We start from the raw sequence: 21,130 nt of genomic DNA on the forward strand, positions 1-21,130 counted from the left end.
GACTGCTTGCCCAAAAGGTCACTTCGGCTGCTGTGGAATCCCCAGTCTCTCTGTTATTTGGACAGGAGTAATAAAATGTTGTTATCTTGGCTATGTGAATCAAGAACAGTAGAATGTACTTGGCTTTTTATGGTGGAGGGACTCGCCTTCAACCAAGCAGCACTCGCTAGGCAAGGGACATGGGTTCCAAAGCCCAGTGAATTGAGAGGTGCTGGGGACAGGTATGTGTACCTGGCAGTGTAAGCTCTAAACACCACTTTGACTGTTCCTTTCTCCATGGTGTAAAATTAGAGCTAATTTTGACTCAGTTAGGAGTCTTGTTAGGTGCTACAGAGCTGAAATCACTGATTCCTAATTCTACTTTGGGCTAGTGGTTCTGAGTATGCCAGCAGTGAGATCCCTACCCCCAAACAGCTGAAATCACTGCGAGCTGTTAAGTAGGCAGGGGCTGAAGACAAGTTGGTGAGTGGCTAGCAGAGAGGTGCAGCTGGTGGTGAAGACTGCAGCAGAACCCCACGGAGAGGTGTGGCAATCAGTCATCAACATGAGCAGTGGAGCATATAAGATGCCTCCATACTGCCCCCCCCCACCAACTTCCAACTAGGCTGGAAGGTAAATTCTGAAGAAGAACTGAACTCTGGGGTCTGCACTGACCAAGGATAGAAACTGTGGGTGTGGTGACTGTTGGGTTGCTGGACTTCAGACCCTGAGGAGAAAAGGACACTGCTAAACTTACTTGGGGATGGGTCTTTTGTGTTATGAATCTTGTTTGTGGTTTCAGAGTAGCAGCCGTGTTAGTCTGTATCAGCAAAAAGAACAGGAGTACTTGTGGCACCTTAGAGACTAACAAATTTATTTGAGCAAAAGCTTTCATGGGCTACAGCCCACTTCCCTGCTTTATTAAAAGGCTTTTGATACACTCAGACTCCGTGCTTGTGAGAGGGGAAGTATTGCCTCCTAGAGTTGCCCGGGGGGAGGGGGGTGGTATGTAAGTGTCCCAGGTCACTGGGTGGGAGCTCGAGCCAGTTTTGCCTTGTGTTATCGAAAGGGAATCCCTAGATACTGAACCCAGCTTGTTGCTGCCATCTCTGATGGGCAGAAGGGTTACATAAAGACAACAACATACTAGTGCAGTTTGGAGTAAGGGACCATCCATATGTGCGACAGACTGCCTTTTCAATAGTGTTTCCTCCTCTGGTGTGGTATCCCTCATCACATTCATACATCAGTGTTTCATTCAGTTTGAGAATCCGCTGGGTTGTGGAGTAGTGGCCGTGATGCAAGTCTGGTACAAAGCATCTCTCTTAAAAAAAAAAAAAAAAAAAAAAGAAAAAAAAAAAGTACATTCATTCTGGGGCTTACTTCATTTCAATTACATGACATAGGATTTTTCTCACTATGTCCTCGTTAAAGTCTTATGTTTTTAGTAGACTGCTCAAATCTGACAGAAAGCTTTGCAATTAATTTGTAAATAGCTGGGGCACCAGTTATTCAGGGCCTCTGATATACATTTATTAATAAAGTTTGGAGGGAAATGGATTAATTTGCACCAGATGCACAGCCATGTTGACTATACTGATTCAAATAAGTATATTCAGACACAAACCTGTGTTTGTTTCAGTAGTTCTGACTCTGCAGCTTCCCAACTTTATATATATATACTTACACAGGCTCTCACTGTTGTGTGAGCGAGTGTAGGAGCTTTAAGCAGTTATCTTCTTCCTATAGCATCCTGCCTAACAGGCAGAAATTTTAACTGTAATTCACAGATATAAACCAACATTCACACACAGCACTAAGTGTACCCCGTGTGACAACAAGATTTAGATTATACTAGTAGGGTGGTGTCATAAACAGATAGCTAAGGGTTAATGTCTCTTTCACCTGAAGCACCTGACCAGAGGACCAATCAGGAAACCGGATTTTTTCAACTTTGGGTGGAGGGAATTGTGTGTCTGAGTCTTTTGTCTGTCTGCCTGCTTTCTCTGAGCTTTGGAGAAGTAGTTTCTACTTTCTAGTCTTCTGTTTCTAAGTGTAAGGACAAAGAGATCAGATAGTAAGTTCTATGGTTTCTTTTCTTTGGTATTTGCATGAATATAAGTGCTGGAGTGCTTTGATTTGTATTCTTTTTGAATAAGGCTGTTTATTCAATATTCTTTTAAGCAATTGACCCTGTATTGTATCATCTTAATACAGAGAGACCATTGGTATGTATTTTTCTTTCTTTTTTATATAAAGCTTTCTTTTAAGACCTGTTGGAGTTTTTCTTTACTTCAGGGAAATTGAGTCTGTACTCACCAGGGAATTGGTGGGAGGAAGAAATCAAGGGGAAATCTGTTTGTTGGATTGTTAGCCTGATTTTGCATTCCCTCTGGGGGAATAGGAAAGTACTTTTTGTTTCCAGGACTGGAAACAGAAAGGGGGAGTCACTCTGTGTAGTTTCACAGAGCTTGTGTCTATGTATCTCTCCAGGAGCACCTGGAGGGGGGAAGGGAAAAAGGATTATTTCCCTTTGTTGTGAGACTCAAGGGATTTGGGTCTTGGGGTCCCCAGGGAAGGTTTTTCAGGGGGACCAGAGTGCCCCAAAACACTCTAATTTTTTGGGTGGTGGCAGCAAGTACCAGGTCCAAGCTGGTAACTAAGCTTGGAGGTTTTCATGCTAACCCCCATATTTTGGACGCTAAGGTCCAAATCTGGGACTAAGGTTATGATAGGTGGTCATAAAAATCCTGCACTCTTCAAAATGGAAATAGCAAGAGAAGTGGAACCTTCCCTTCTGAGTTCACCCTTTACCAGAGAGAATCAAGGCCCAAAGAGTTCTCTTCAGGCATGCCTGCTGTTTCTCTAGGGTAGAGCAACCAGCCAGGGACCAGAGAAAAATATACTTTGAACTACGAATACAACTCCATAGATATACCTTACAAATAACTGTAGTGCTTCTCTGTACTTTTACCATTCAGTGAGAGTGTTTATGAATTGCAAATAGATTGACCCTAAATGAACAAAATGTACTACTCACCAAATATTGTTCAGCCAGCTGTAGTTTTTAGCGTGTACTATTTCTAATTATACTTTGTTGTATTGTGCAATGGGACTATCTTACAAGCCACAGGAAAGCAAGGGATGGCCACACTCCAGAAGTTTTTATATTTGACACAGTGAGCCAAAGTCTGCATGGACGTGCAGAAGATGGAAATCAATGCAATTCTACCACATTTTCTACTTTTAAAATGGATATTTACTTAACTGTCAATATTTGTAGCCCATAGGGATAGCTTGCCTTTACTATATTCACTGCCTTGCCATTATTATATTCAGTAAGAATGCAAGGAACCTACAGGCTTATATCCTGCAAGACACTGGCTTCAGCAGTTAGCATGAGGCCTGAGGGCTATGAACTTTGCATAGATAAATGGCCCAAAGGTAACCCCTAAGTTTTGGGGAACTGGAAGAGTGTAAAGGGGAATTTTGTCCATAATGACATCAGCCAGCCATAGAAGCATGAGCTAACACCAGCTTTTGGAAAGTTATGGAAGGAACATCCAACCACAAGAGCGTGATAGCAACAAATTAAAATATATGATAATGAGTTGAAATCATTAATATGTTAACCTATAGGAGGACACCTCAACACCAGTAGATTGAGAAAGTACGAATAAGGAAGAGGGGAAATACCTCTACTGAATATACATTAGACATACTGGCATCAGCGTAACGTATTATAAAAGTTATATCCCAACCTGTGGGCAGTAGGGGAGAGATATGTAAGAATCATGGCCACTGGTGAAGATGAGGAAGGTGATGGTGATGAGGAAGATAACTGCTAACATTTCAGGTTGTTCTGCAAGGGATAGTGCAAGTATGGAAGTTCAGGTGTACTTTCTGTGTTATCTCAATCTACCTTCTTGAGTTACAGTGTGTGTGTGTGTGTGTGTGTGTGTGTGTGTGTGCGTGCGTGTGTGTGTCCGTCCCCTGAAGGTATTAATACATTATTTGTAAACACAGAAGAGTTCTTATAGCATGAGTGTTGCCACTGTGCCCAGCGAGGTTCCAGTTATAGTAATTTTAATAATACTGGTCCTGATCTTGGGACAAGACCCTGTTAACTCTCTAAGTGATAACTGGGAATGCTTAAGTAATCAATATAATTAATACATAATCTATAGGTCAGTCTACACATTTAAGTTTAATTATTCACTAATACTAACTTACAATGTAAAAAAAAGTGTGGCAATGTGATAGCAACAGAGATTATCACCCACTGTCATTCAATGCTATGGCATTTGTATAGTAGCTCCCCTTCTGAAGTTAATATCCCAACAGTGGAAAGACACAGAAGTATTAAATGTAAAACAGTATTTATACTATCCCTAACCTCATTAGAAAATGTGTAAGATTTCCATCATCTACCCATTTGGCCCATGATCCTGTATACCTTTACATGCAAGCTTAACTTTATGCATGTGATATAAGCAGTCCCAATGGGGACTACTGTCATCTAATGCAAATTGATGTTGTCCCATTGATTTCAACCAGTTGAAAATTTGCCCCAGTGAGTTTAAAAGCTGCCCTAACACAGGGAGACTCTAGCTGTAACAGTATCATATAGCAGCAAAGATACAAAGAAAGTCAGTTATAAAAAAGAATGTAAATTCATACCAAACTTCTTAGCACAGCTTGGGTGAGAAGACCATCCTTCTGGAAGACATTGCACTGTTTCATCAGCATTACCTCCTGGAGTTTGATAGCCGGAAGCACATCTGTACAACAATTGTTCCCATATTTTATAGGACACTTTTATATCAGAGAAGATGCCATTTTCCAAGAGAGGTTTGGTACATTTTTCTACATGAAAAGAAGTAGGTTGATTAGAAGGAGACAACTGACAGAGTATTATGCTTCTCTATAACTTTAGTATATATTTACATGGGGATTTGCCTGCTTCCTATATTTGCCTACAGTGAGCAGATAATGAGCCCAATGATTTTTCTATTTGCTTACCCTCCTGAGATAGTAACAAAAAACCCCAATATAAAATAGGTATTTTAAATGTTGAAATTAGAAAGATAATAAAAGTCACCTAGTTTAGTGAATCTGGACAGTGGTGGGGTTCACACAATCTTCTTCCTTGCCAGTCTTGACTATTTTCTTTATTGCTACTGAAGCTGCAGTGCACACAATCAGTCCTGAAGTGATGGAGGCAGTCCTGAGAGTTGGAGAAATTGCCCAACTTTGAAGCTATAAGACCCTCTCCCAGTGAGTAAAATAGGAGCACTTGCAAAGACATAGTGAGAGTTCTCTCCTAGTAGCAATTAAAGGTCACCAGGAAGGGAACTGATGACCATCAGCAGATTATAAACAGATGAGAGCACAAGGAGAGCAAGAGAGAGTTCAGTGTTTTGGTGATTTCACTGTCTACTGGCCAGATGTGCCCTCTATTTTTTAAAAATTTACTTTAAGAGGCACAGATGTTCTCCCCACTCCTCTATAACCTCAGAACCTGATTTACTGTTTGTAACTCTGGAACCTGACATTATTTCAGTCAGCTGTTTTGTATGTCCAGCCACTGCTAGCTGAAAACCAAATACCATATAGCTAGAAATAATCTTAGGGCTTTGAGAGGCAAGGCCAAACAACTGTATGTTTGCAGTTTCTGCTAATGAGAATGGGAGGATGGGACAGAGAGTTAATGTACCATGAGAATGGAAGGAATGTTTGGACAGTCAGCCTTGGTTTTAAGCGCACCTACATATATATTTTATTGTTATGACTAGAGATACACAGAATGCTTTGTTAAAAGATAAATGAGTAGGTTGCTTAAATTAGGAGAATTGGTGACCCATTGGGGTTACTGTGGTGACCCACTAGAAGTCGCTATGAGTTATGTGCTTTGTTTAATTTAGCTATAAAAGATTAGGCAAAAGGATACACTTTGGAGCAATCCAAGGAAGCTTTTCTTTGGGCAAGAAGCTGGCACCCAAAGTCCCTAGTAGCTGGATGGAAGGACAGTGCATGGAATTCTGGTTGTTGATTACTCAAAATCATCTCAGACTTTGAGTAAATATAAATGTTTGGGATGCTCTGAACCTACTGCTTCAACACTTTTGTGTGTGTGCGTGAAACCTAATAAAAAGGTAGTTTTAGGTTAAAGCATTCTTGTTTGTACCAATCATTTATCAGACAGAGGAGCTGTCCCCCCCATTGATTTATTCTTGACACCCACTGCTTTGGGTTCTGAAAACCTGGGTAATACCATAAATATTCTCTGGGATGCTATTACTGTCTGAGGAAGCAGCCAACCAGTCACCTGCAGGCAAATCCTACTGATGCCAAAGTGCAGCTTTCACTTTGTTTAACCCCTGCTGATGAGCCAGAAAATTTCTGTATTAAGGGAAGGGCTTCCACCTGTAAGAAGCAAAATTACTGAAGATGCAGGGAGGCAAAGTGAACTAAAATTTGACTGAAATTGGTCATTTGCTTATTATGGAGGATGGAAGGGGAATCCAGTACCACTTGAATAAAAACAATAATGAAGACACAAAGGCTGAAAATAAATAGGGATGTTCTGAACATAAGAACAGCCATACTGGGTCAGAATAAAGATCCTTTTAGACCAGTATCCCATCTTCCAACAATGGCCAATGCCAGCTGCTTCAGAAGGTTAATCAGAACAGGTAATCATCAAGTCATCTATCCCCATTGCCCATTCCCAGTTTCTGGCAAACAGAGGCTAGAGACACCATCCCTGCCCATCCTAGCTAAGAGCCCCTGATGGACCTAACCCCCACAAATTTATCTGATTTCACAAAAAGGCAATATTCCTGGTTTTGGTACTAATTTTCAGAGAGAAAGAGGTAAAGTGTCAATATCCAGTTCTGCTTCCTAATATTCCCCTAAGTTATGGTTTCATTACTACACCCTCTTGGTGAAATCCATTACAATGTCCACAGGAAACAAAAAAGGCCAATGAAAGTAAGTTACTTACTATAACACTTTGGTGCTGGTAACCATCCTGTTGCTGTGCATGTTATCCTTGCATCTTGACTCCCAGACTCAGTTGTATAGCCAGCCACGCAGGTATAGGAAAGCTTTTTCTCTTTACTCATTGGAAAATAATAACTTTTAAAACTATAATAATACTGGGCTATCTTCCCATTTTCTATGAGTGGCAAATCACAAGGCTTATCTACAAAAGATTTAATTATGTTTTATTCATTACAAATTTCTCCCATACATAACAGTGCTTTCTGGATTATTTTAAAATTAATTGGCTTGGCTGAATTCTGTATAGATACACATGAGGTCCAATTCTGCAACCATTTACCCTTGCAGCTTATACTTGACTTGCCTAGTTGTTAGTGAGTAATTATACTGAAAATCAAAGACATTTCTTTTCACTTTGTCCTATACTACAATAAATGGGTAGATTTAGTGAAACTAAAAGGTAATATATTTAGCAAGGGGGTGTCAAACTTACGGCCTAAGGCAGGCCTGCACAACTCATAAAGTGGCGAGGGCCACATTACTCCAAAGAAAACAGCTGAGGGCCAAAACCCCCCAGCCCCGCGGAAACACCCCCGCCAGGAAACCCCCCAGCCCACGGAAACACCCCGCCCCAGCACCGCCCAGCCCTGCAGAAACAAACCCTCCTTCCCCAGCACCACCCCACCAAAACAGCTGTGGGCCAAAAAGGAAGGTTGGGGGTGGGGATGTGATACTTGATTTTAAATCAATCAGGGGCTCCCCGCTGAAGAGGTGGCTGGGAAATGTCAGGGGCAAATTAAAGGGCCCAGAACTCCTGCCACTGAGAAGAGTCCCAGCCCATCTGCTGGAGCCCCTACCGGGATTCAAAGGGCTCTGGGCTGCCTGCAGCCGCTGGAGAGCCCTGAGCCCTTTAAATTTCAGCCGCGGCTGGGAATCTCTGCAGGCAGCCCAGAGCCCTTTGATGCTGGCAGCGGCTGAAATGTAAAGGGCTCTGGGCTCCCCGCCGCTGCGGGCAGCCAAGAGCCTTCTGAATCCTGGCCATGGCTGGGATTTAAAGGGCTCTGGGCTCCCCGCAGCTGCAGGCAGCCCAGAGCCTTTTGAATCCTTGCCGGAGCTGGGATTTAAAGAGCTCTGGGCTCCCTGCGGCTGTGGGCAGCTCAGAGCCTTTTGAATCCCAGCTGCAGCTGGGATTTAAAGGGCTCTGGGCTCCCCGCCGCTGCGGGCAGCCCAGAGCCCTTTGATTCCCTGTCGTGGGCAGCACAGTGAGCCTCCGTGGGCCGCATGTTGTGCAGGCCTGGCATAAGGGATGGATTCAGCCAACTTGATCTATTTATGTTGTGTGCTAGACACGTTCAGATGGTTTAGAACCTCAGTTTCCATCTAAAAAGAGTTTCTAGACCTCATGGTTGCAATAAATCTAACATTTCAGTGTCAACATAAATTTTATTGCTGATAATTTTAGCAGATGAAATGGGGAAGATGTGTCAAGGAAGCCCACAGCAATATGAGAACTGAAAGTTTCTGCAAAGAAATAAATGCACAGGGAAGAATGAAAGAGCGGAAAAAAAGAGGGGGAAAAGAAGTGACAAAAGAGGGACAAAACAGCAGCGGCTGTAAAAGGGAGCATGTTTTCCCACTGAGCAGAGTTGAATGTGACATGATAATAATAATAAAAAAAATACTTAAGTATTTAGATACTAATGTTTAGGTCAGATACTCTCCAGGCGCTGGTTGTAAACCTACCGCAGTGGTCTCAAACTCAATTTACCTTAGGGCCAATGCCAGTCCTCAAATCCTCCCAGCTGGCCAATATTATTTGTCATGCCACCCAGAACCCGGCCTCCAAAACTCCACCCCCCAAATCTCCAACCCCCACCTGCCTAAGACTCTGGGGGGATGTTTGGGTGAGGGAGGTGGTGTGGGGTACAGGATTGGGGTGCAGGCTCTGGGAGGGAGTTTGAGTACTTGGTGCAGGTTCTGGGATGGGGCAGGGAGTAGGGGTGCAGGAGAAGGGGGTAGGGTTTCAGGCTCTGGGAGGGGGGCTGGGGGCAGGAGGGGATATGTGGAGGAAAGGATGGGGGTACAGACTCTGGGAGAGGATTGGGGATGCAGCACTTATCTGGGGCTCCAAGGCAGGGCGGGCCTTGTACGCTGCTGGCCCCAGGAACTGCCCCCGCAGCTTCCCATTGGCCACAGGGGCAATTGGGACAGGGGCAGCGTGCAGAGGCACAGCCCTTCCCTGCCCTGGGGCCGCAAGGAGGGGCTGGCAGACACATGGAGAGAGCAGGCAGAAACTGCTCAGCTCCGCTGCACTGCCAGTGGTTGGCAGGGCCCCGGGACAGTGTAGGTTGCCATAGGGACATGCGTGGGGGGAGCGGGAGAGGAGCACCCAGGGCAGCAGGCGGGGCCAAAGGATAGACCCAGTCCCAAAATTGCTGGAGCTCCGTGGGCCACATTGGGGAGGTTCTCAGGTCTCAGATGGTCCAGGGGATGGAAGTTTGAGACCCCTAACCTAAGTGCTTGTCTACACTGGCAAGTTTTTTTCAATGAAATTAATGTCAACAAGGAAAAAAAAAATCGACAAAAGCACAGTAGCCAAAGTGTGTGTACATTTTCTCCCTCTGTCAACAGATCATGTCCACATTCCAGGCACCTTTGTCAACAGTGAGAGCAATGGACTGTGGGTACGTATCCCACAGTGCCTGGTGACACCATCCGTTGGTAAGTGTTGTGGGAACGCGGAAACGGAGAGTGGCGAGTTCTGGGATGTGCAAAATGTACCATCATGCACCTCTTTGTGTCCCACTCCTCCAAAGGTATCTGGCTTTCTTTCATGTCATTTTTTCAATTGTCATTCTTCTGTAGTGCGTGCCAGTATCTGCAGTGCGAGAGGATGGATCCTGCACTTCTCTTCTACGCAATGTCGTGAGGACATCATGCATCGCAGCACAGTTACTAGCAGTTACTCGCAAAGTTAGCAGAGGATGAATTGCAGGCACCCGAGTGTGATATAGATGGCAGCAACTTATCAGTGCTTTGTGCATTCACAGAGAAGCTGCATACGGTAGAGCATCACTTTTGGGCTAGGAAAACAAGCACTGATTGGTGGGATCGCATTGTCATCATGCAGGTGTGGGTTGATGACCAGTGGGTACAGAAAAGACAGTTACTTTTTCAATAACTGGCGTTCTTCGAGATGTGTTGCTCATGTCTATTCCACAATAGGTGTGAGTGCTCGCAATGTGCACTGATGCCAGAAGTTTTTCCTCTAGCAGTATCCATAAAGAAGCACCCCCAGCGACCCCTGGAGTGGCGCCTCCATGATGCAGTATAAGGGGCGCTGCGCGCTTCCCCCACCCTCAGTTCCTTCTTGCCAGACAACTCCAATAGAGGGGAAGGAGGGCGGGATGTGGAATAGACATGAGCAACACATCTCAAAGAACACCAATTATGGAAAAGATAACTGTCTTTTCTTCTTCGAGTGATTGCTGATGTGTACTCCAGAATAGGTGATTCCAAGCTATATTTGTTGGAAGTGGGTAGGAGGTCACAAATTCTCAAGATGGAGCACAGCCCTGCCGAACCCGGCATCCTCCCTGGTTTGGGAGATGATCGTATAACACGAGGTGAAAATGTGAACTGAAGACCACGTAGCAGCCCTACAAATGTCCTCGATGGGGACATGGGCCACCCCTCGGAGCAGAATCAGGGACAGGGATGGTTCTGCCGAGTCACTTACAGGTCCACCTGGGGACCTCTCCACACTCAGAAAACTGTGCACCACCTCTCGGTGGAGAGACAACTCATGCTGAGAGGAGAATTCCCTGCTCAAGTGATCCGCCTGAGTTCCGGGCACTTGGTAGGTGGTAGGCATGTAGGCAGATGTCGTGGGCTAAACAAAAGTCCCATAGCATGATGGCTTCGTGGCAGAGGATTGGGCCCCGCCTTGCCTATTGATGTAAAACATTGAGGCAGTGTCGTCCATGAGAACCCTGACCACCCGGCCCTCCAGGTGCGAATGGAAGGCCATGCACGCCTGCTGTACCAGCCTGAGCTCCTTGATATTTATGTGAAGAGTCACGTCCTGAGTGGACCACAGACCCCAGGTTTGGATGTTCCCCATGTGCGCCCCCCATCCCAGGTCCGATGCATCAGACACCAGTTCCAGTGACACGGCCTTGCCCCTCAACAAGACTCCATGGAGCATGTTTCTCAGGGAGGACCACCACTGAAGGAAGATGAGCACTGGCTCGGGCACTGTGAGGACTTTGTCCATCCTGTCCCTGGCCTGGGAGAACTCTGAGGCCAACCAGAGCTGGAGGGGCCTAATCTTGAATCTGGCATGACGGACTACATGCCCGCCAACATGTGACCCAAGACCTGTGGAGGCACGTTCTGGCTGTTGTCACTGGAAACTTTGTGACCGTGTCGATTAGCCCCTTCAGGATCTTGAACATGTCCGGTGGGAGGGAGGCTCCAGCCAATGAGGCATCCAGGACTGCCCTGATAAACTCTATGCATTGTATTGGGACTAATGTGGACTTGGTGGTGTTTACCAACAGGCCGAAGCGATGCATGTGGACAGGAGAGCCGTATGATCCTGCATCTGCGACCGGAAGCTGCCCTTGACCAACCAGTTGTCTGAGTAGGGGAAGATCTGGACCACCCAGCACCTGAGGTGAGTAGCTACCATCGACATACATTTCGTGAATATACTGGGGGTAGTAGACAGGCCAAAGGGGAGGACCATAAATTGGTAGTGTTCCTGCCCCACCGTGAAAAAGAGGAAGCATCTGTGCCCCTCGAATATATGAATGTGGAAGTACGTGTCTTGCAGATCGAGGGCGGCATATCAGTCCCTGGAATCCAGGAAGGGAATGATGTAGGCCAGAGAGACCATACAGAACTTGAGCTTTACCATATACTGGTTCAGGTGTCGCAGGTCCAGATTGGGCCTGAGCCTTCCTTTGGCCTTCGGGATAAGGAAATAGTGGGAGCTGTACCCCTTGTGTTTGAACTCCCCCAGCACTGCTTCCACCACTCCTAGGCCCAGAAGCAGCCCCACCTCCTGCTCAAGTAGAGCCTCATGAGAGGGGTCCCCCAGGAGGGACAGGGGTGAAGGGTGGTTGGGCAGGGTGGAAGTATCTGTAGGGTGTAGTCCCAGAAGATGGTGTTAAGGACCCATTGGTCCGAGGTCAGCCGCGACCACTCCAGGAAGAAAGCATACAACCGATTGGAGAAGAGAAGCTTTATTGGAGCGCAACCCTGACAAGAACTGGCAGGGTGACCCAGGGTGTCCTGTCAAAACCATCTTTTCCTTGCCTGCTTGCCCTTGGAGGACCTAGGCTGGGGGACAGGCCAAGACTGCCTCTGCGGGCATTTCTTATAGTCCTGCAACTTTTTATAAGCAGGATCATATTTAGAATGGATAGTCTGGGCAGGAGCCTGCTGCAGCTTAAACTTAGGTTTAGCTGGAGCCGGAACGTAGATGCCCAGAGTCTGAAGCGTCGTGTGGGAGTCTTTCAGGCCATGCAGTTTTATATCCATTTTTTCCACAAACAGAGTTTTGCCATCAAATGGGAGGCCCTGCAAAGAGGTCTGTGCCTCACTGGACAGCCCAGAAAGCAGAAGCCACGACGCCCTTCTCATGGACACTGCAGAGGCCATGGACCACGTGGCCATGTCCGCCGCATCCGACACTACCTGCAGGGTTGCCCTGGCAGCTGCTGTATCCTCCTCCACTGGCGCTTTGAACTCCTTCCTGTCATGCTCCTAGAGGGAGTCCTTGAACTTGGGTAAAGAGACCCACAGGATGAACTCTTACTGGCCCCGGAGAGCCTGATGATTCACCACCCGTAACTGGAAGCTCAAAAACAAGTAATTTCTCTTTCAAATGAGTCCAGCCTCCTTGAATCTTTATTTTTGGGAATAGGGACGGGTTGGCCCTGCTGCGCCGTGTGGTTGACCGACTCGACTACCAGGGAGTTAGGGACAAGGTGGGTGTATAGGTATTCATGTCTCTTGACAGGCACAAAACACTTGCATTACACTATCTTAGAGATGGGGCCAGTGAGGCCGGAGTTTGCTGCAAGACATTTGAAATTTTCGCCACCCAGTCGTGGAGAGGCAAGGCCACCCTGCCTGGTACCGAGGTGGACAGTACATTAAACAGGGAGTCCAAGGGCTCCTTCACCTTGAGATTGAGGCTTGATGCCACCCTTTTTAATAGTTCTTGGGCCATAGAGTCCTCCTGCGGGACAGAGGGAGGAGGGAAGGGCGAGGAGGCTGGTGCCGTACTTTGTATGTGCACTGGTGCCAGAGGATCCACCACTTGGTCGAACTCTGGGCACAGTGCTGAGGTTGTATGTCCCACTGACTCCTTCCTCAGAGGTCAGAAAAAGGGAGGCCAATGACCCTTCTAAGGCTTTGGTCACCAAGCAAACTGCCACTGGGGGCTGCGTCAGAGGCCACAGTGCCCACTGGTACCATTGCGCCAGCCACGGGACCCCGTGCCACTGCACCTGCAGTGGCACCGGGGGAGCGGGCTGTTCAGCCTGGCTCACCTGACCCATCGATAGATGGCTACGAAGGGAGGCTGGGCTGACATACTACCTGCCACTGTCCCTGCACTGGGCGAAGCGGTAGTGCCGGGAGCAGTGCTGACCCCAAGACCGCAACCTCGACATGGAGGACCGGTACCGTTGGTAACAACTGCTTGACGATCGGCTGTGACAGGCGGATCCGCGACGGCGACTGGCCGGTGATTAACACCCGGGGCTGCAGGAGCGGTGATGTGGTGGGGTCCTGGAGCAGGACGATGAACGGGAACAGCGTTGACGTTCCTGTCGTGACGGGCTACAATAGCACCTCCAAGATAAGGGGTTTTGGCATTGTCTAGTTCGGTCCTGTCAGTGTTTGCTTCTTGAGGCGGAGCGTTGCCTGGAGTCTTGGTCAGACGGAACCCAGAACCTGGTGGGAGTCGACGGCTCCCAAATGGACAACACATGGAAGGGTCGCTGAGTAACGAATGGCGTCGGGAGCGTTCTCTCGACCGATACCGAGTCGGGGGTGACTGCAGAGATCCCAGTGGCGACTTGCCTCTGGAATGTGGGGCCAACATTGGCGGTGCTCCTTGTACTGGCATGACATTGACGTCCTGGGCCGCCTGCAGGACCTCCGGCATTGAGGGCATCCAGGGAAGCCTGCTAAGACTGGGCCAGGCTACTCTACTCGACCTAAGTTGAAGGCCTAGAGCCCAGTGGGGATCAAGGACTGCTCAACATGGGTCTAGTCTCTGCCTCAGATTTACTCTGGTGCTGCAGCAGAAAAGTCCTCTTAGCCTTCTTGGTGTGCCCTGTGGACATGAAGCAGTGCGGGGAGGGGGTTGCCACGCACCAACATCGCGGTACCTGGTGCCGACCTGAAGCAGCACCCGAGTCAGGGTCAACGCCGACTCCATGAGGATAGCACAGAGCCTAATGTCTCTCTCTCGCTTGGTCTGAGGCTTAAACGACTTGCAAATCTTACAGCGATCACTGAGATGAGTTTCACCAAACAGCGTAGACAGTCCACGTGCAGATCACTCACTGACATCGGGCACCTACAAGTGTCACATGACTTAAAATCTGGGGAACAGAGCATGCCCTGGCCCAGGCGCACTAGCTAAATTAAACTAAAACTAATAGAGTACTAACTACAGGTCACATACACTGAATGAACAAGAGGCTGGGGACAAGCTACAGCAAAGCTAGAGCAGAGCAGTTCCGAAGCACCTTCACTAGCGGCAAGAAGGAACTGAGGGTGGCACTCTTTACACCACAGCATGGAGGCGCCATTCCAGGGGGCGCTAGGGGTGCTCCCTTACAGGTACTGCTAGGGGAAAAACTTCTGACACCAGTGTACGTGGCGAACATGCACCTATTGTGGAATACACATGAGCAATCACTCAAAGAACTTTAGGATGCGTAAAGAAACCTTCATGGAGCTATGTGCTGAGCTGGCCCCTGAGCTGTGGCTCAAGGACACCAGATTGAGAACTGCCCTTCCCATAGAGGAGGGTGTTGCAATCGCTGTGTGGAAGCTGGTGAATGCAGACTGCTACCAGTCAGTTGCAAATCAATTTAGAGTAGGAAAGTCCACTGTTGGGGCTGTATTAAGTGACATTTAAAAGTCCCAGGGCTTGCAAGGGATAGGGGTGGGTTGGCTGCAGGACAGCGGAGTTCGAACTGCTGACCAGAGCGGAGCAGGAGAATTGTGGGATACTTTCTGGTGGTGGATAAAAATCAGAAAAAAAAAACGGTGGTGTCTTCACTGGCTGTTTGTCGACAATAAAGGGAGGGGAAAAGACAAAAGTCTCTTACAGGGGCGGACGTTTTTTGTCACCAAAACTAGGGTTTTTCCCCTCAAAAAAGTTACCTTGCAGTGTGTACACTATCACTGTTTTGTTGACAAAAGCCAGTTTTTGGCAACATAACTTGTAAGTGTAAACATGCCATAACTGTGACATCAATGGGAAAATTGCTGGGGACTGGAGAACTGAATTCTAAATTAAATTATATTCCAGCCCATGGGCTATCACTTAACACGGAATGTGGCCATCTGCCCACAGCAAGTTTGGCACCCCTGCATTTCTTTTTGTTAGGACAAAGGAAAGTAACTACTACTTACTCGTAAACTATTATTGACATCATCAGGCTTGATTAATGACTTATTGAATTAACATATTGCTCTACTAAACAAACCTGAAATTCCTGCATTCCTAATTCCTTTAGACAGGCCTAACAAGAGAAGATAAAAGGGGCATCTTAATTCAAGGAGGTCCTACCAAGAGAGCGGGGAGCAGTCTGTAAATTGGTCTGCACTCTGGAAGCTACGTGGCAGGAATTTATAGACTGACAGGATGTAATTTGCTTACAGTGGAAAAACTAAAAAAAATAGACAAGAGTAGATTGGTCCAGTTAGAAGTGACTGAGCCTGCAGAAAAAAATAAAAGATAAGGGAGGTGGATACCAGTGACTGGTCATATTATCTATTAATGGAAATAGTTAAAAATTTTGACTTCTAAAAAGTAAGGGTGAAGAGAGCAGTATCCCATGCTGGAGAAACCAAGAACATGAGGTGCAGAGCATCATCTTAGGTTATTAGCAATAGGCTAGCATTTGATTCCCTAGTTCTCTTACTTTTATAAGTCTGTGTACCATTGCAATTTATATGATTTGTCTACAAATAAAATCGAACTAAAGTCTGTTTCTGTAACTGCTGCAGAATGAACTCAAAGGAAGTGGTTCCAGAAATAATAAAATGGGATGTTCATGTTAGTGTCTGAACCTTTTCCCGGAGGTGCTATAGCTGTGTCAATTTCAAGGTTCAACATAGCAACAGCTCACTCTTCATAGCAAGTGTTCAATCAAAAATATTATAAAATATAAACCCCACTAGCAAAAATATATCCCCATTAAGAATAAAACCATTTATCAAATTAAAGCAACTGCATAAAGCACTTTCCTAAGAGCAATATGTAATCTATATTCTAGATTATCATATTCTTTTCTAAATAAATGAATGCCTCAGTATTTTTACCTTCTGCCGAGGTTTCTCCTGAATCAACCAAAATTATGAGAAAAATCCAGCTTTTAAATACTCTATTCATTGTCTCTAACAATAGTTTTCACTATTCTGTGAACACTACTGGCAAACTCAGTATTTCTTTTGAAAACTCAGTTAATTATTTGCAAAAAGGTATTTGGACTATGTTTTGTAACACACAAAAAGGGTATTTCAAAGCACTCACTGATTTTTATTCCTTAAACGGAATGACTAGACCTGAGTAGCTCTATTTCAATTAAGAAGCTCAATAATAGTGAGGCATAATGAGAAAAATGCTGAAAATGGTAGCTGCTTTCACTATAAAATAATGAACTTTGGCAAATGGTAAAATAGATTAATGGGAAACCAGTAGCCATAAATTCTGGGAATTTTCAGGCCCCATGGTTTAAAGGCTATTTTGCTGTTATCAATGTATTTACTTTGGTTGATAGCTTGTCTAGTTTTCTCTTCTATTTCCATTCCTAACTGGCTACATTCTACTAGTTTGTTTGCACTGAAAGCTGGTAGGTCTAAAGAGAAAAAACGGTCATTGCCTTTGTGTGCTAGACAAACAAAACTTTGCTGCATGATCAGACTGTTTTATGAATGCTCCGGCTTTAATGGACAGGATAATCCCATCTTTTGGTTTAACAGGTTCCAGTTGAAGGCACATTCATATTCTGACCTACATGCACGTTCTCTTAGAAATTCTAAGCAAAGACACAACTGGTAAACTAAGCTAAAGACATAGTTTCTGAAATACTAGAATAATTGCTACCAGTTGATTCAATAATATGCTGCAAGTATTTTAACAAGGGCTTCCATAAAATTTTCCTTCTCAGCCTGTACAACTTCATGAACCAGGGGGTTCAGGTTCCTGTAGAAGAGAAGCAACAAACTGGATGATCTGCTTAGTTTCTCTATTTAAATAAAGTTATTCTTCTGTAACCAAACAATGAGACACCACAACAGTTACACATTTTATTAAAAGCCCTTTGCTAGAAATGTTTATACTTTTCACAGAAAAAAATGCACTGAGTACCATATATGGATACTAAAGGAGGTAGCCCATCTATGGTGAGCCCTTACCTGGCAGCTGGTGCAATTGGAGAGTTTCCAGTGTTCTTCAGAAATAATTCTGAGCCCCAGGAGACACTCTCTGGCAAAGATCATTTAGCAGTACCCAAGAGACAGCAATTCCTTTATAAACAAGAAAAATCATCCCAAATCTTCCTTTCAAATAAATTATAAAATTTTAAACAAGGAGCTCCCAAAAGTCCCTTCCTGCATATTTTACTATATTACATGAGTGCCTCTAAGTAAGATTAAGAGCAATTAAAACTAAAAATCAAGAAATCCTGTCTCCACTTATGTGCTGGAGGTATGGTGGTGTTGGTAGGGTTGCTTTTGTCATTAAGTTCATAGTAGTATGTATTAGTTTCACAAGAGTTCATTGGCCACATCACTGAAAATAAAAATTGAAAATTATTACACACAACCATATCACATTACTCTACATTTATAGTGCAGTAACACCTGAAGGCCTCAGCCAGGTTGGACCCCACTGTGCTAGGCACCATTTAAACATATAAGTAATAGTCCTTTCACCAAAGAAAGGTAATATGAAATGTTATTCAATATTGAATTATCAGTTCCTACAGTCATCTCTGCCCTAGATGATTTGCAAACTTCTTTTGATGTTGTGTAAATTCCAGAACAATGTAGGCATTATTGCCAGCATTAAAACCTCCACACTTCCAGTCATTTTCTTTTTTTATGTAAGGACATCAAATGATTTTATTAGGCCTCTGTATATGCAGAAATATAAACCAGATCTCAATTGATGGACATATGAGGTACAAACCACTGGCTAGATCCCCAGAACTGTGTTGATTTGCCCAAGGATCTTGCCATAACTCTATAGTGCCCCAGAGCAACATATTTGACAGTTATATTTGTATCGTTTACAAACATATGTACCATACACAAGGACAGATTGCATATTGAGGAAGCCTTTGGGGGCACAAAGCCCAGAGCTTATGTTTTTTATATACCTCTGGTGGCTTATATAAGTGTACTAAAAATACAGTGCATGATCTGAGGGTGCAACTTAAGAGTTGAGTTCTGTGTAACTATAAAACAGGAAGTATAGAAGGGGATTTTCTTTACCGTTGTTACAGTAGCCTTCTGCAATTTGGAAGACAGGATTTAACAAACATGGCCAAATGAAGAAATGGTAGATCTATATTGAACACTTTCTGGTTTCCCCTACACTTTCAAGTATAGTGGCTTGAAGTTGGTAAAGTTGTGTGGAGACTGGGTAACTCTGGGAAATGTTGACATTTGGGTTTTTAACGAGTTAGAGCAGAGGTTCTCAAACTGGGGGGGCTGGCTCCTGGGGGGCATGGAATACATTCCTGGGTTGGGGAGGGGATGTACTGTGCACATTTTACCCACAGCAATGAATACCTAGAAAAGCTGATTCCTCCAGACCTTCCAGGTCCTCGGATGGTGCTGTGCATTTGACTCTACATGGCACTGTGTATTTTGACAGATTTCTGTCATATATCATGCACAGCATTACACAAAGTCATTGCCATCTGTATGTTAATCTGTTTGCTATGACTCAGTGTGTACATTGCAAGCATGAACCACAATCACGATTTTGCTTTTGCTCTTCTCACAATAGATCCTTGGCTCATTCATGCAACAAGAAAAAAAAGTGAAAAACAAAGAAGCCGAAACTGATTCAAGTGTGCCGCCACCACATATATTGGTATATGTACTTGTGTGGCGGGGTGTATGTGTGTAAATTACTGTAGACACAAAGAAGGGGGGAAATGATCAAATAAGTTTGAGAATCACTGAGTTAGAGTAATAGAGTTTAAGGCCAGAAGGGACCATCAGATCATCTAGTCTGACCTCTTGTATTTCACAGGCTGCCAACACCACCCAGCACTCGAAACCTAGCAACCAAAATTAGACCCCAATATTACAGCCCACAGAAGTCATTTTTCACAGGGAGAGGCTAGGAGGATGCACCAATACCGTAGGCCCCTGCAATGGCAGGGAAATGACAGACATACTCACATAATCCTGGCAAGAGACCAACGCGCACATACCGCAGAATGCAAAAACCCACCAAGATTACAACAAATTTGACCTGGGGGCGGGGGGGAATTTCTTCCCAACGTACATCTCAAAGTTTCTGCATCTGACCATCTTCTTTGTCTCCTCTCCTCCTCAGGTCACCTCTTGTGCTAACTCAGTAGCTTGTCTCTTCCCAGACCCAATTCCTAGGAGGCCCCCAACCCCGAAACTATCACTGAAACTCTACTTTAGCTATTCTCTGTTCCAATATTTGCTAGTGACTGGTGTTTAAACCTAGCCAAACTAGGGCAGTACCGCCCTCCTGTTAAGGGATACTCAGAAAGCACTGAGTTATGCCACACACCTGCAGCAAGTCACTCACAAATCAAGACCACTTTCAAAACACAAAATCATTCTTCTCTCAGGGCACACAAACACCAAAACTCCACTGTTAGCTGCTTGTTTTGGCAAGACTAGCCCCATATAAGATCATAGAAGATATGAATGGGTTATTTGCTAGCATCTAATAGTCTTAGACATATAACAGGAATCATCTAGCAGACATTGTCTTTAAAAAGGTCACTAAAAATTGTAGTGAAAGCATTGGGCACATTTTCAAAGTGATTACTTCTTAGAAGTTTTAAGATTTGTAATTAGGGGTTTGGAGACTAGAAAACTTTGAGAGCTTGACCTTCAGAACTTTGTTTAAAAACCTACCCAGTGGATTGCATGCGTCTGGAGCACAGGCATTTGAAGTTCAACTTTGCCTGATGATTCAGGGACCAGAAAGGCATAGTCTTCCTTTGGTTTTCACTTTATTAGCATGTAAGTCTTCTTTATCACTTAAGAGAGAGTGTTTTGGACCTTGTCAATAAGACTATCTAAATAACTGGTTTCAGAAAGCCAGCCCTCAACAGAATGATTCTGAGGAAGAAAATTTCTCCATCCTCTAAAGAGACTCCCTATGCAGTTTGTGTTTGTTTCTGTTTAATTCTTTCTGTGCTGTTCCTTAGACGTGTTTCAGAAAGATGTGGGTAAGAAGCAGGAAAGAAGAAGAAGAAACATTTAAGGGAGATGCTATGGAGGGCTACATCCATGTTCACTGCTGGTTGAACAGGAAGTGTCCTGGCCCCTGTCAGTAACTGAAGTCCCAGGAAAAACATGTCTAAATGGAGATAAGGATTGTGAGATTTATGTATATAACCTCACACTCCCCTGTACTATTATCCTTATTTTATAGACAGGGAAGTGAAGCAAAGATTAAGTGATTTCCCCAGGTATTTGTAATGGAATGAAAATTGAAATGTGGGTCTCCCACAGCCCAAGGGAGTCCTCTAATCACTGGACCATCCTTCCTCTCATGTATACCATCTCCGCAGGCTGACTTGCACACTAAATAGTTGCTCCTCATTGCCAAATGAACATTCAAAACACATTCAGCTTTTGTGAGAAGCTGCATGTTAAATTGGTT

The 21,130-nt window shown here is 45.0% G+C and overlaps 1 protein-coding gene across 1 annotated transcript in view; it reads right to left on the reverse strand.

Moving 5' to 3' along the window:
- The window catches only part of F13B (coagulation factor XIII B chain), a 47,326-nt gene extending 30,693 nt beyond the window's left edge, over positions 1 to 16,633 (reverse strand). Inside the window, exons 1-4 of the mRNA XM_050961446.1 lie at positions 16,564 to 16,633; positions 6,986 to 7,186; positions 4,660 to 4,845; positions 1,127 to 1,303 (exon numbers count right to left, since the gene is read on the reverse strand). Coding sequence (XP_050817403.1) covers positions 1,127 to 1,303; positions 4,660 to 4,845; positions 6,986 to 7,186; positions 16,564 to 16,633 — 634 coding nt within the window. The remainder of the gene's footprint in view (positions 1 to 1,126; positions 1,304 to 4,659; positions 4,846 to 6,985; positions 7,187 to 16,563) is intronic.
- Positions 16,634 to 21,130: the final 4,497 nt, after the last annotated feature.

This window comes from Gopherus flavomarginatus, chromosome 7 (assembly GCF_025201925.1).
Source record: "Gopherus flavomarginatus isolate rGopFla2 chromosome 7, rGopFla2.mat.asm, whole genome shotgun sequence".
NCBI classification, from domain to species: domain Eukaryota; kingdom Metazoa; phylum Chordata; order Testudines; family Testudinidae; genus Gopherus; species Gopherus flavomarginatus.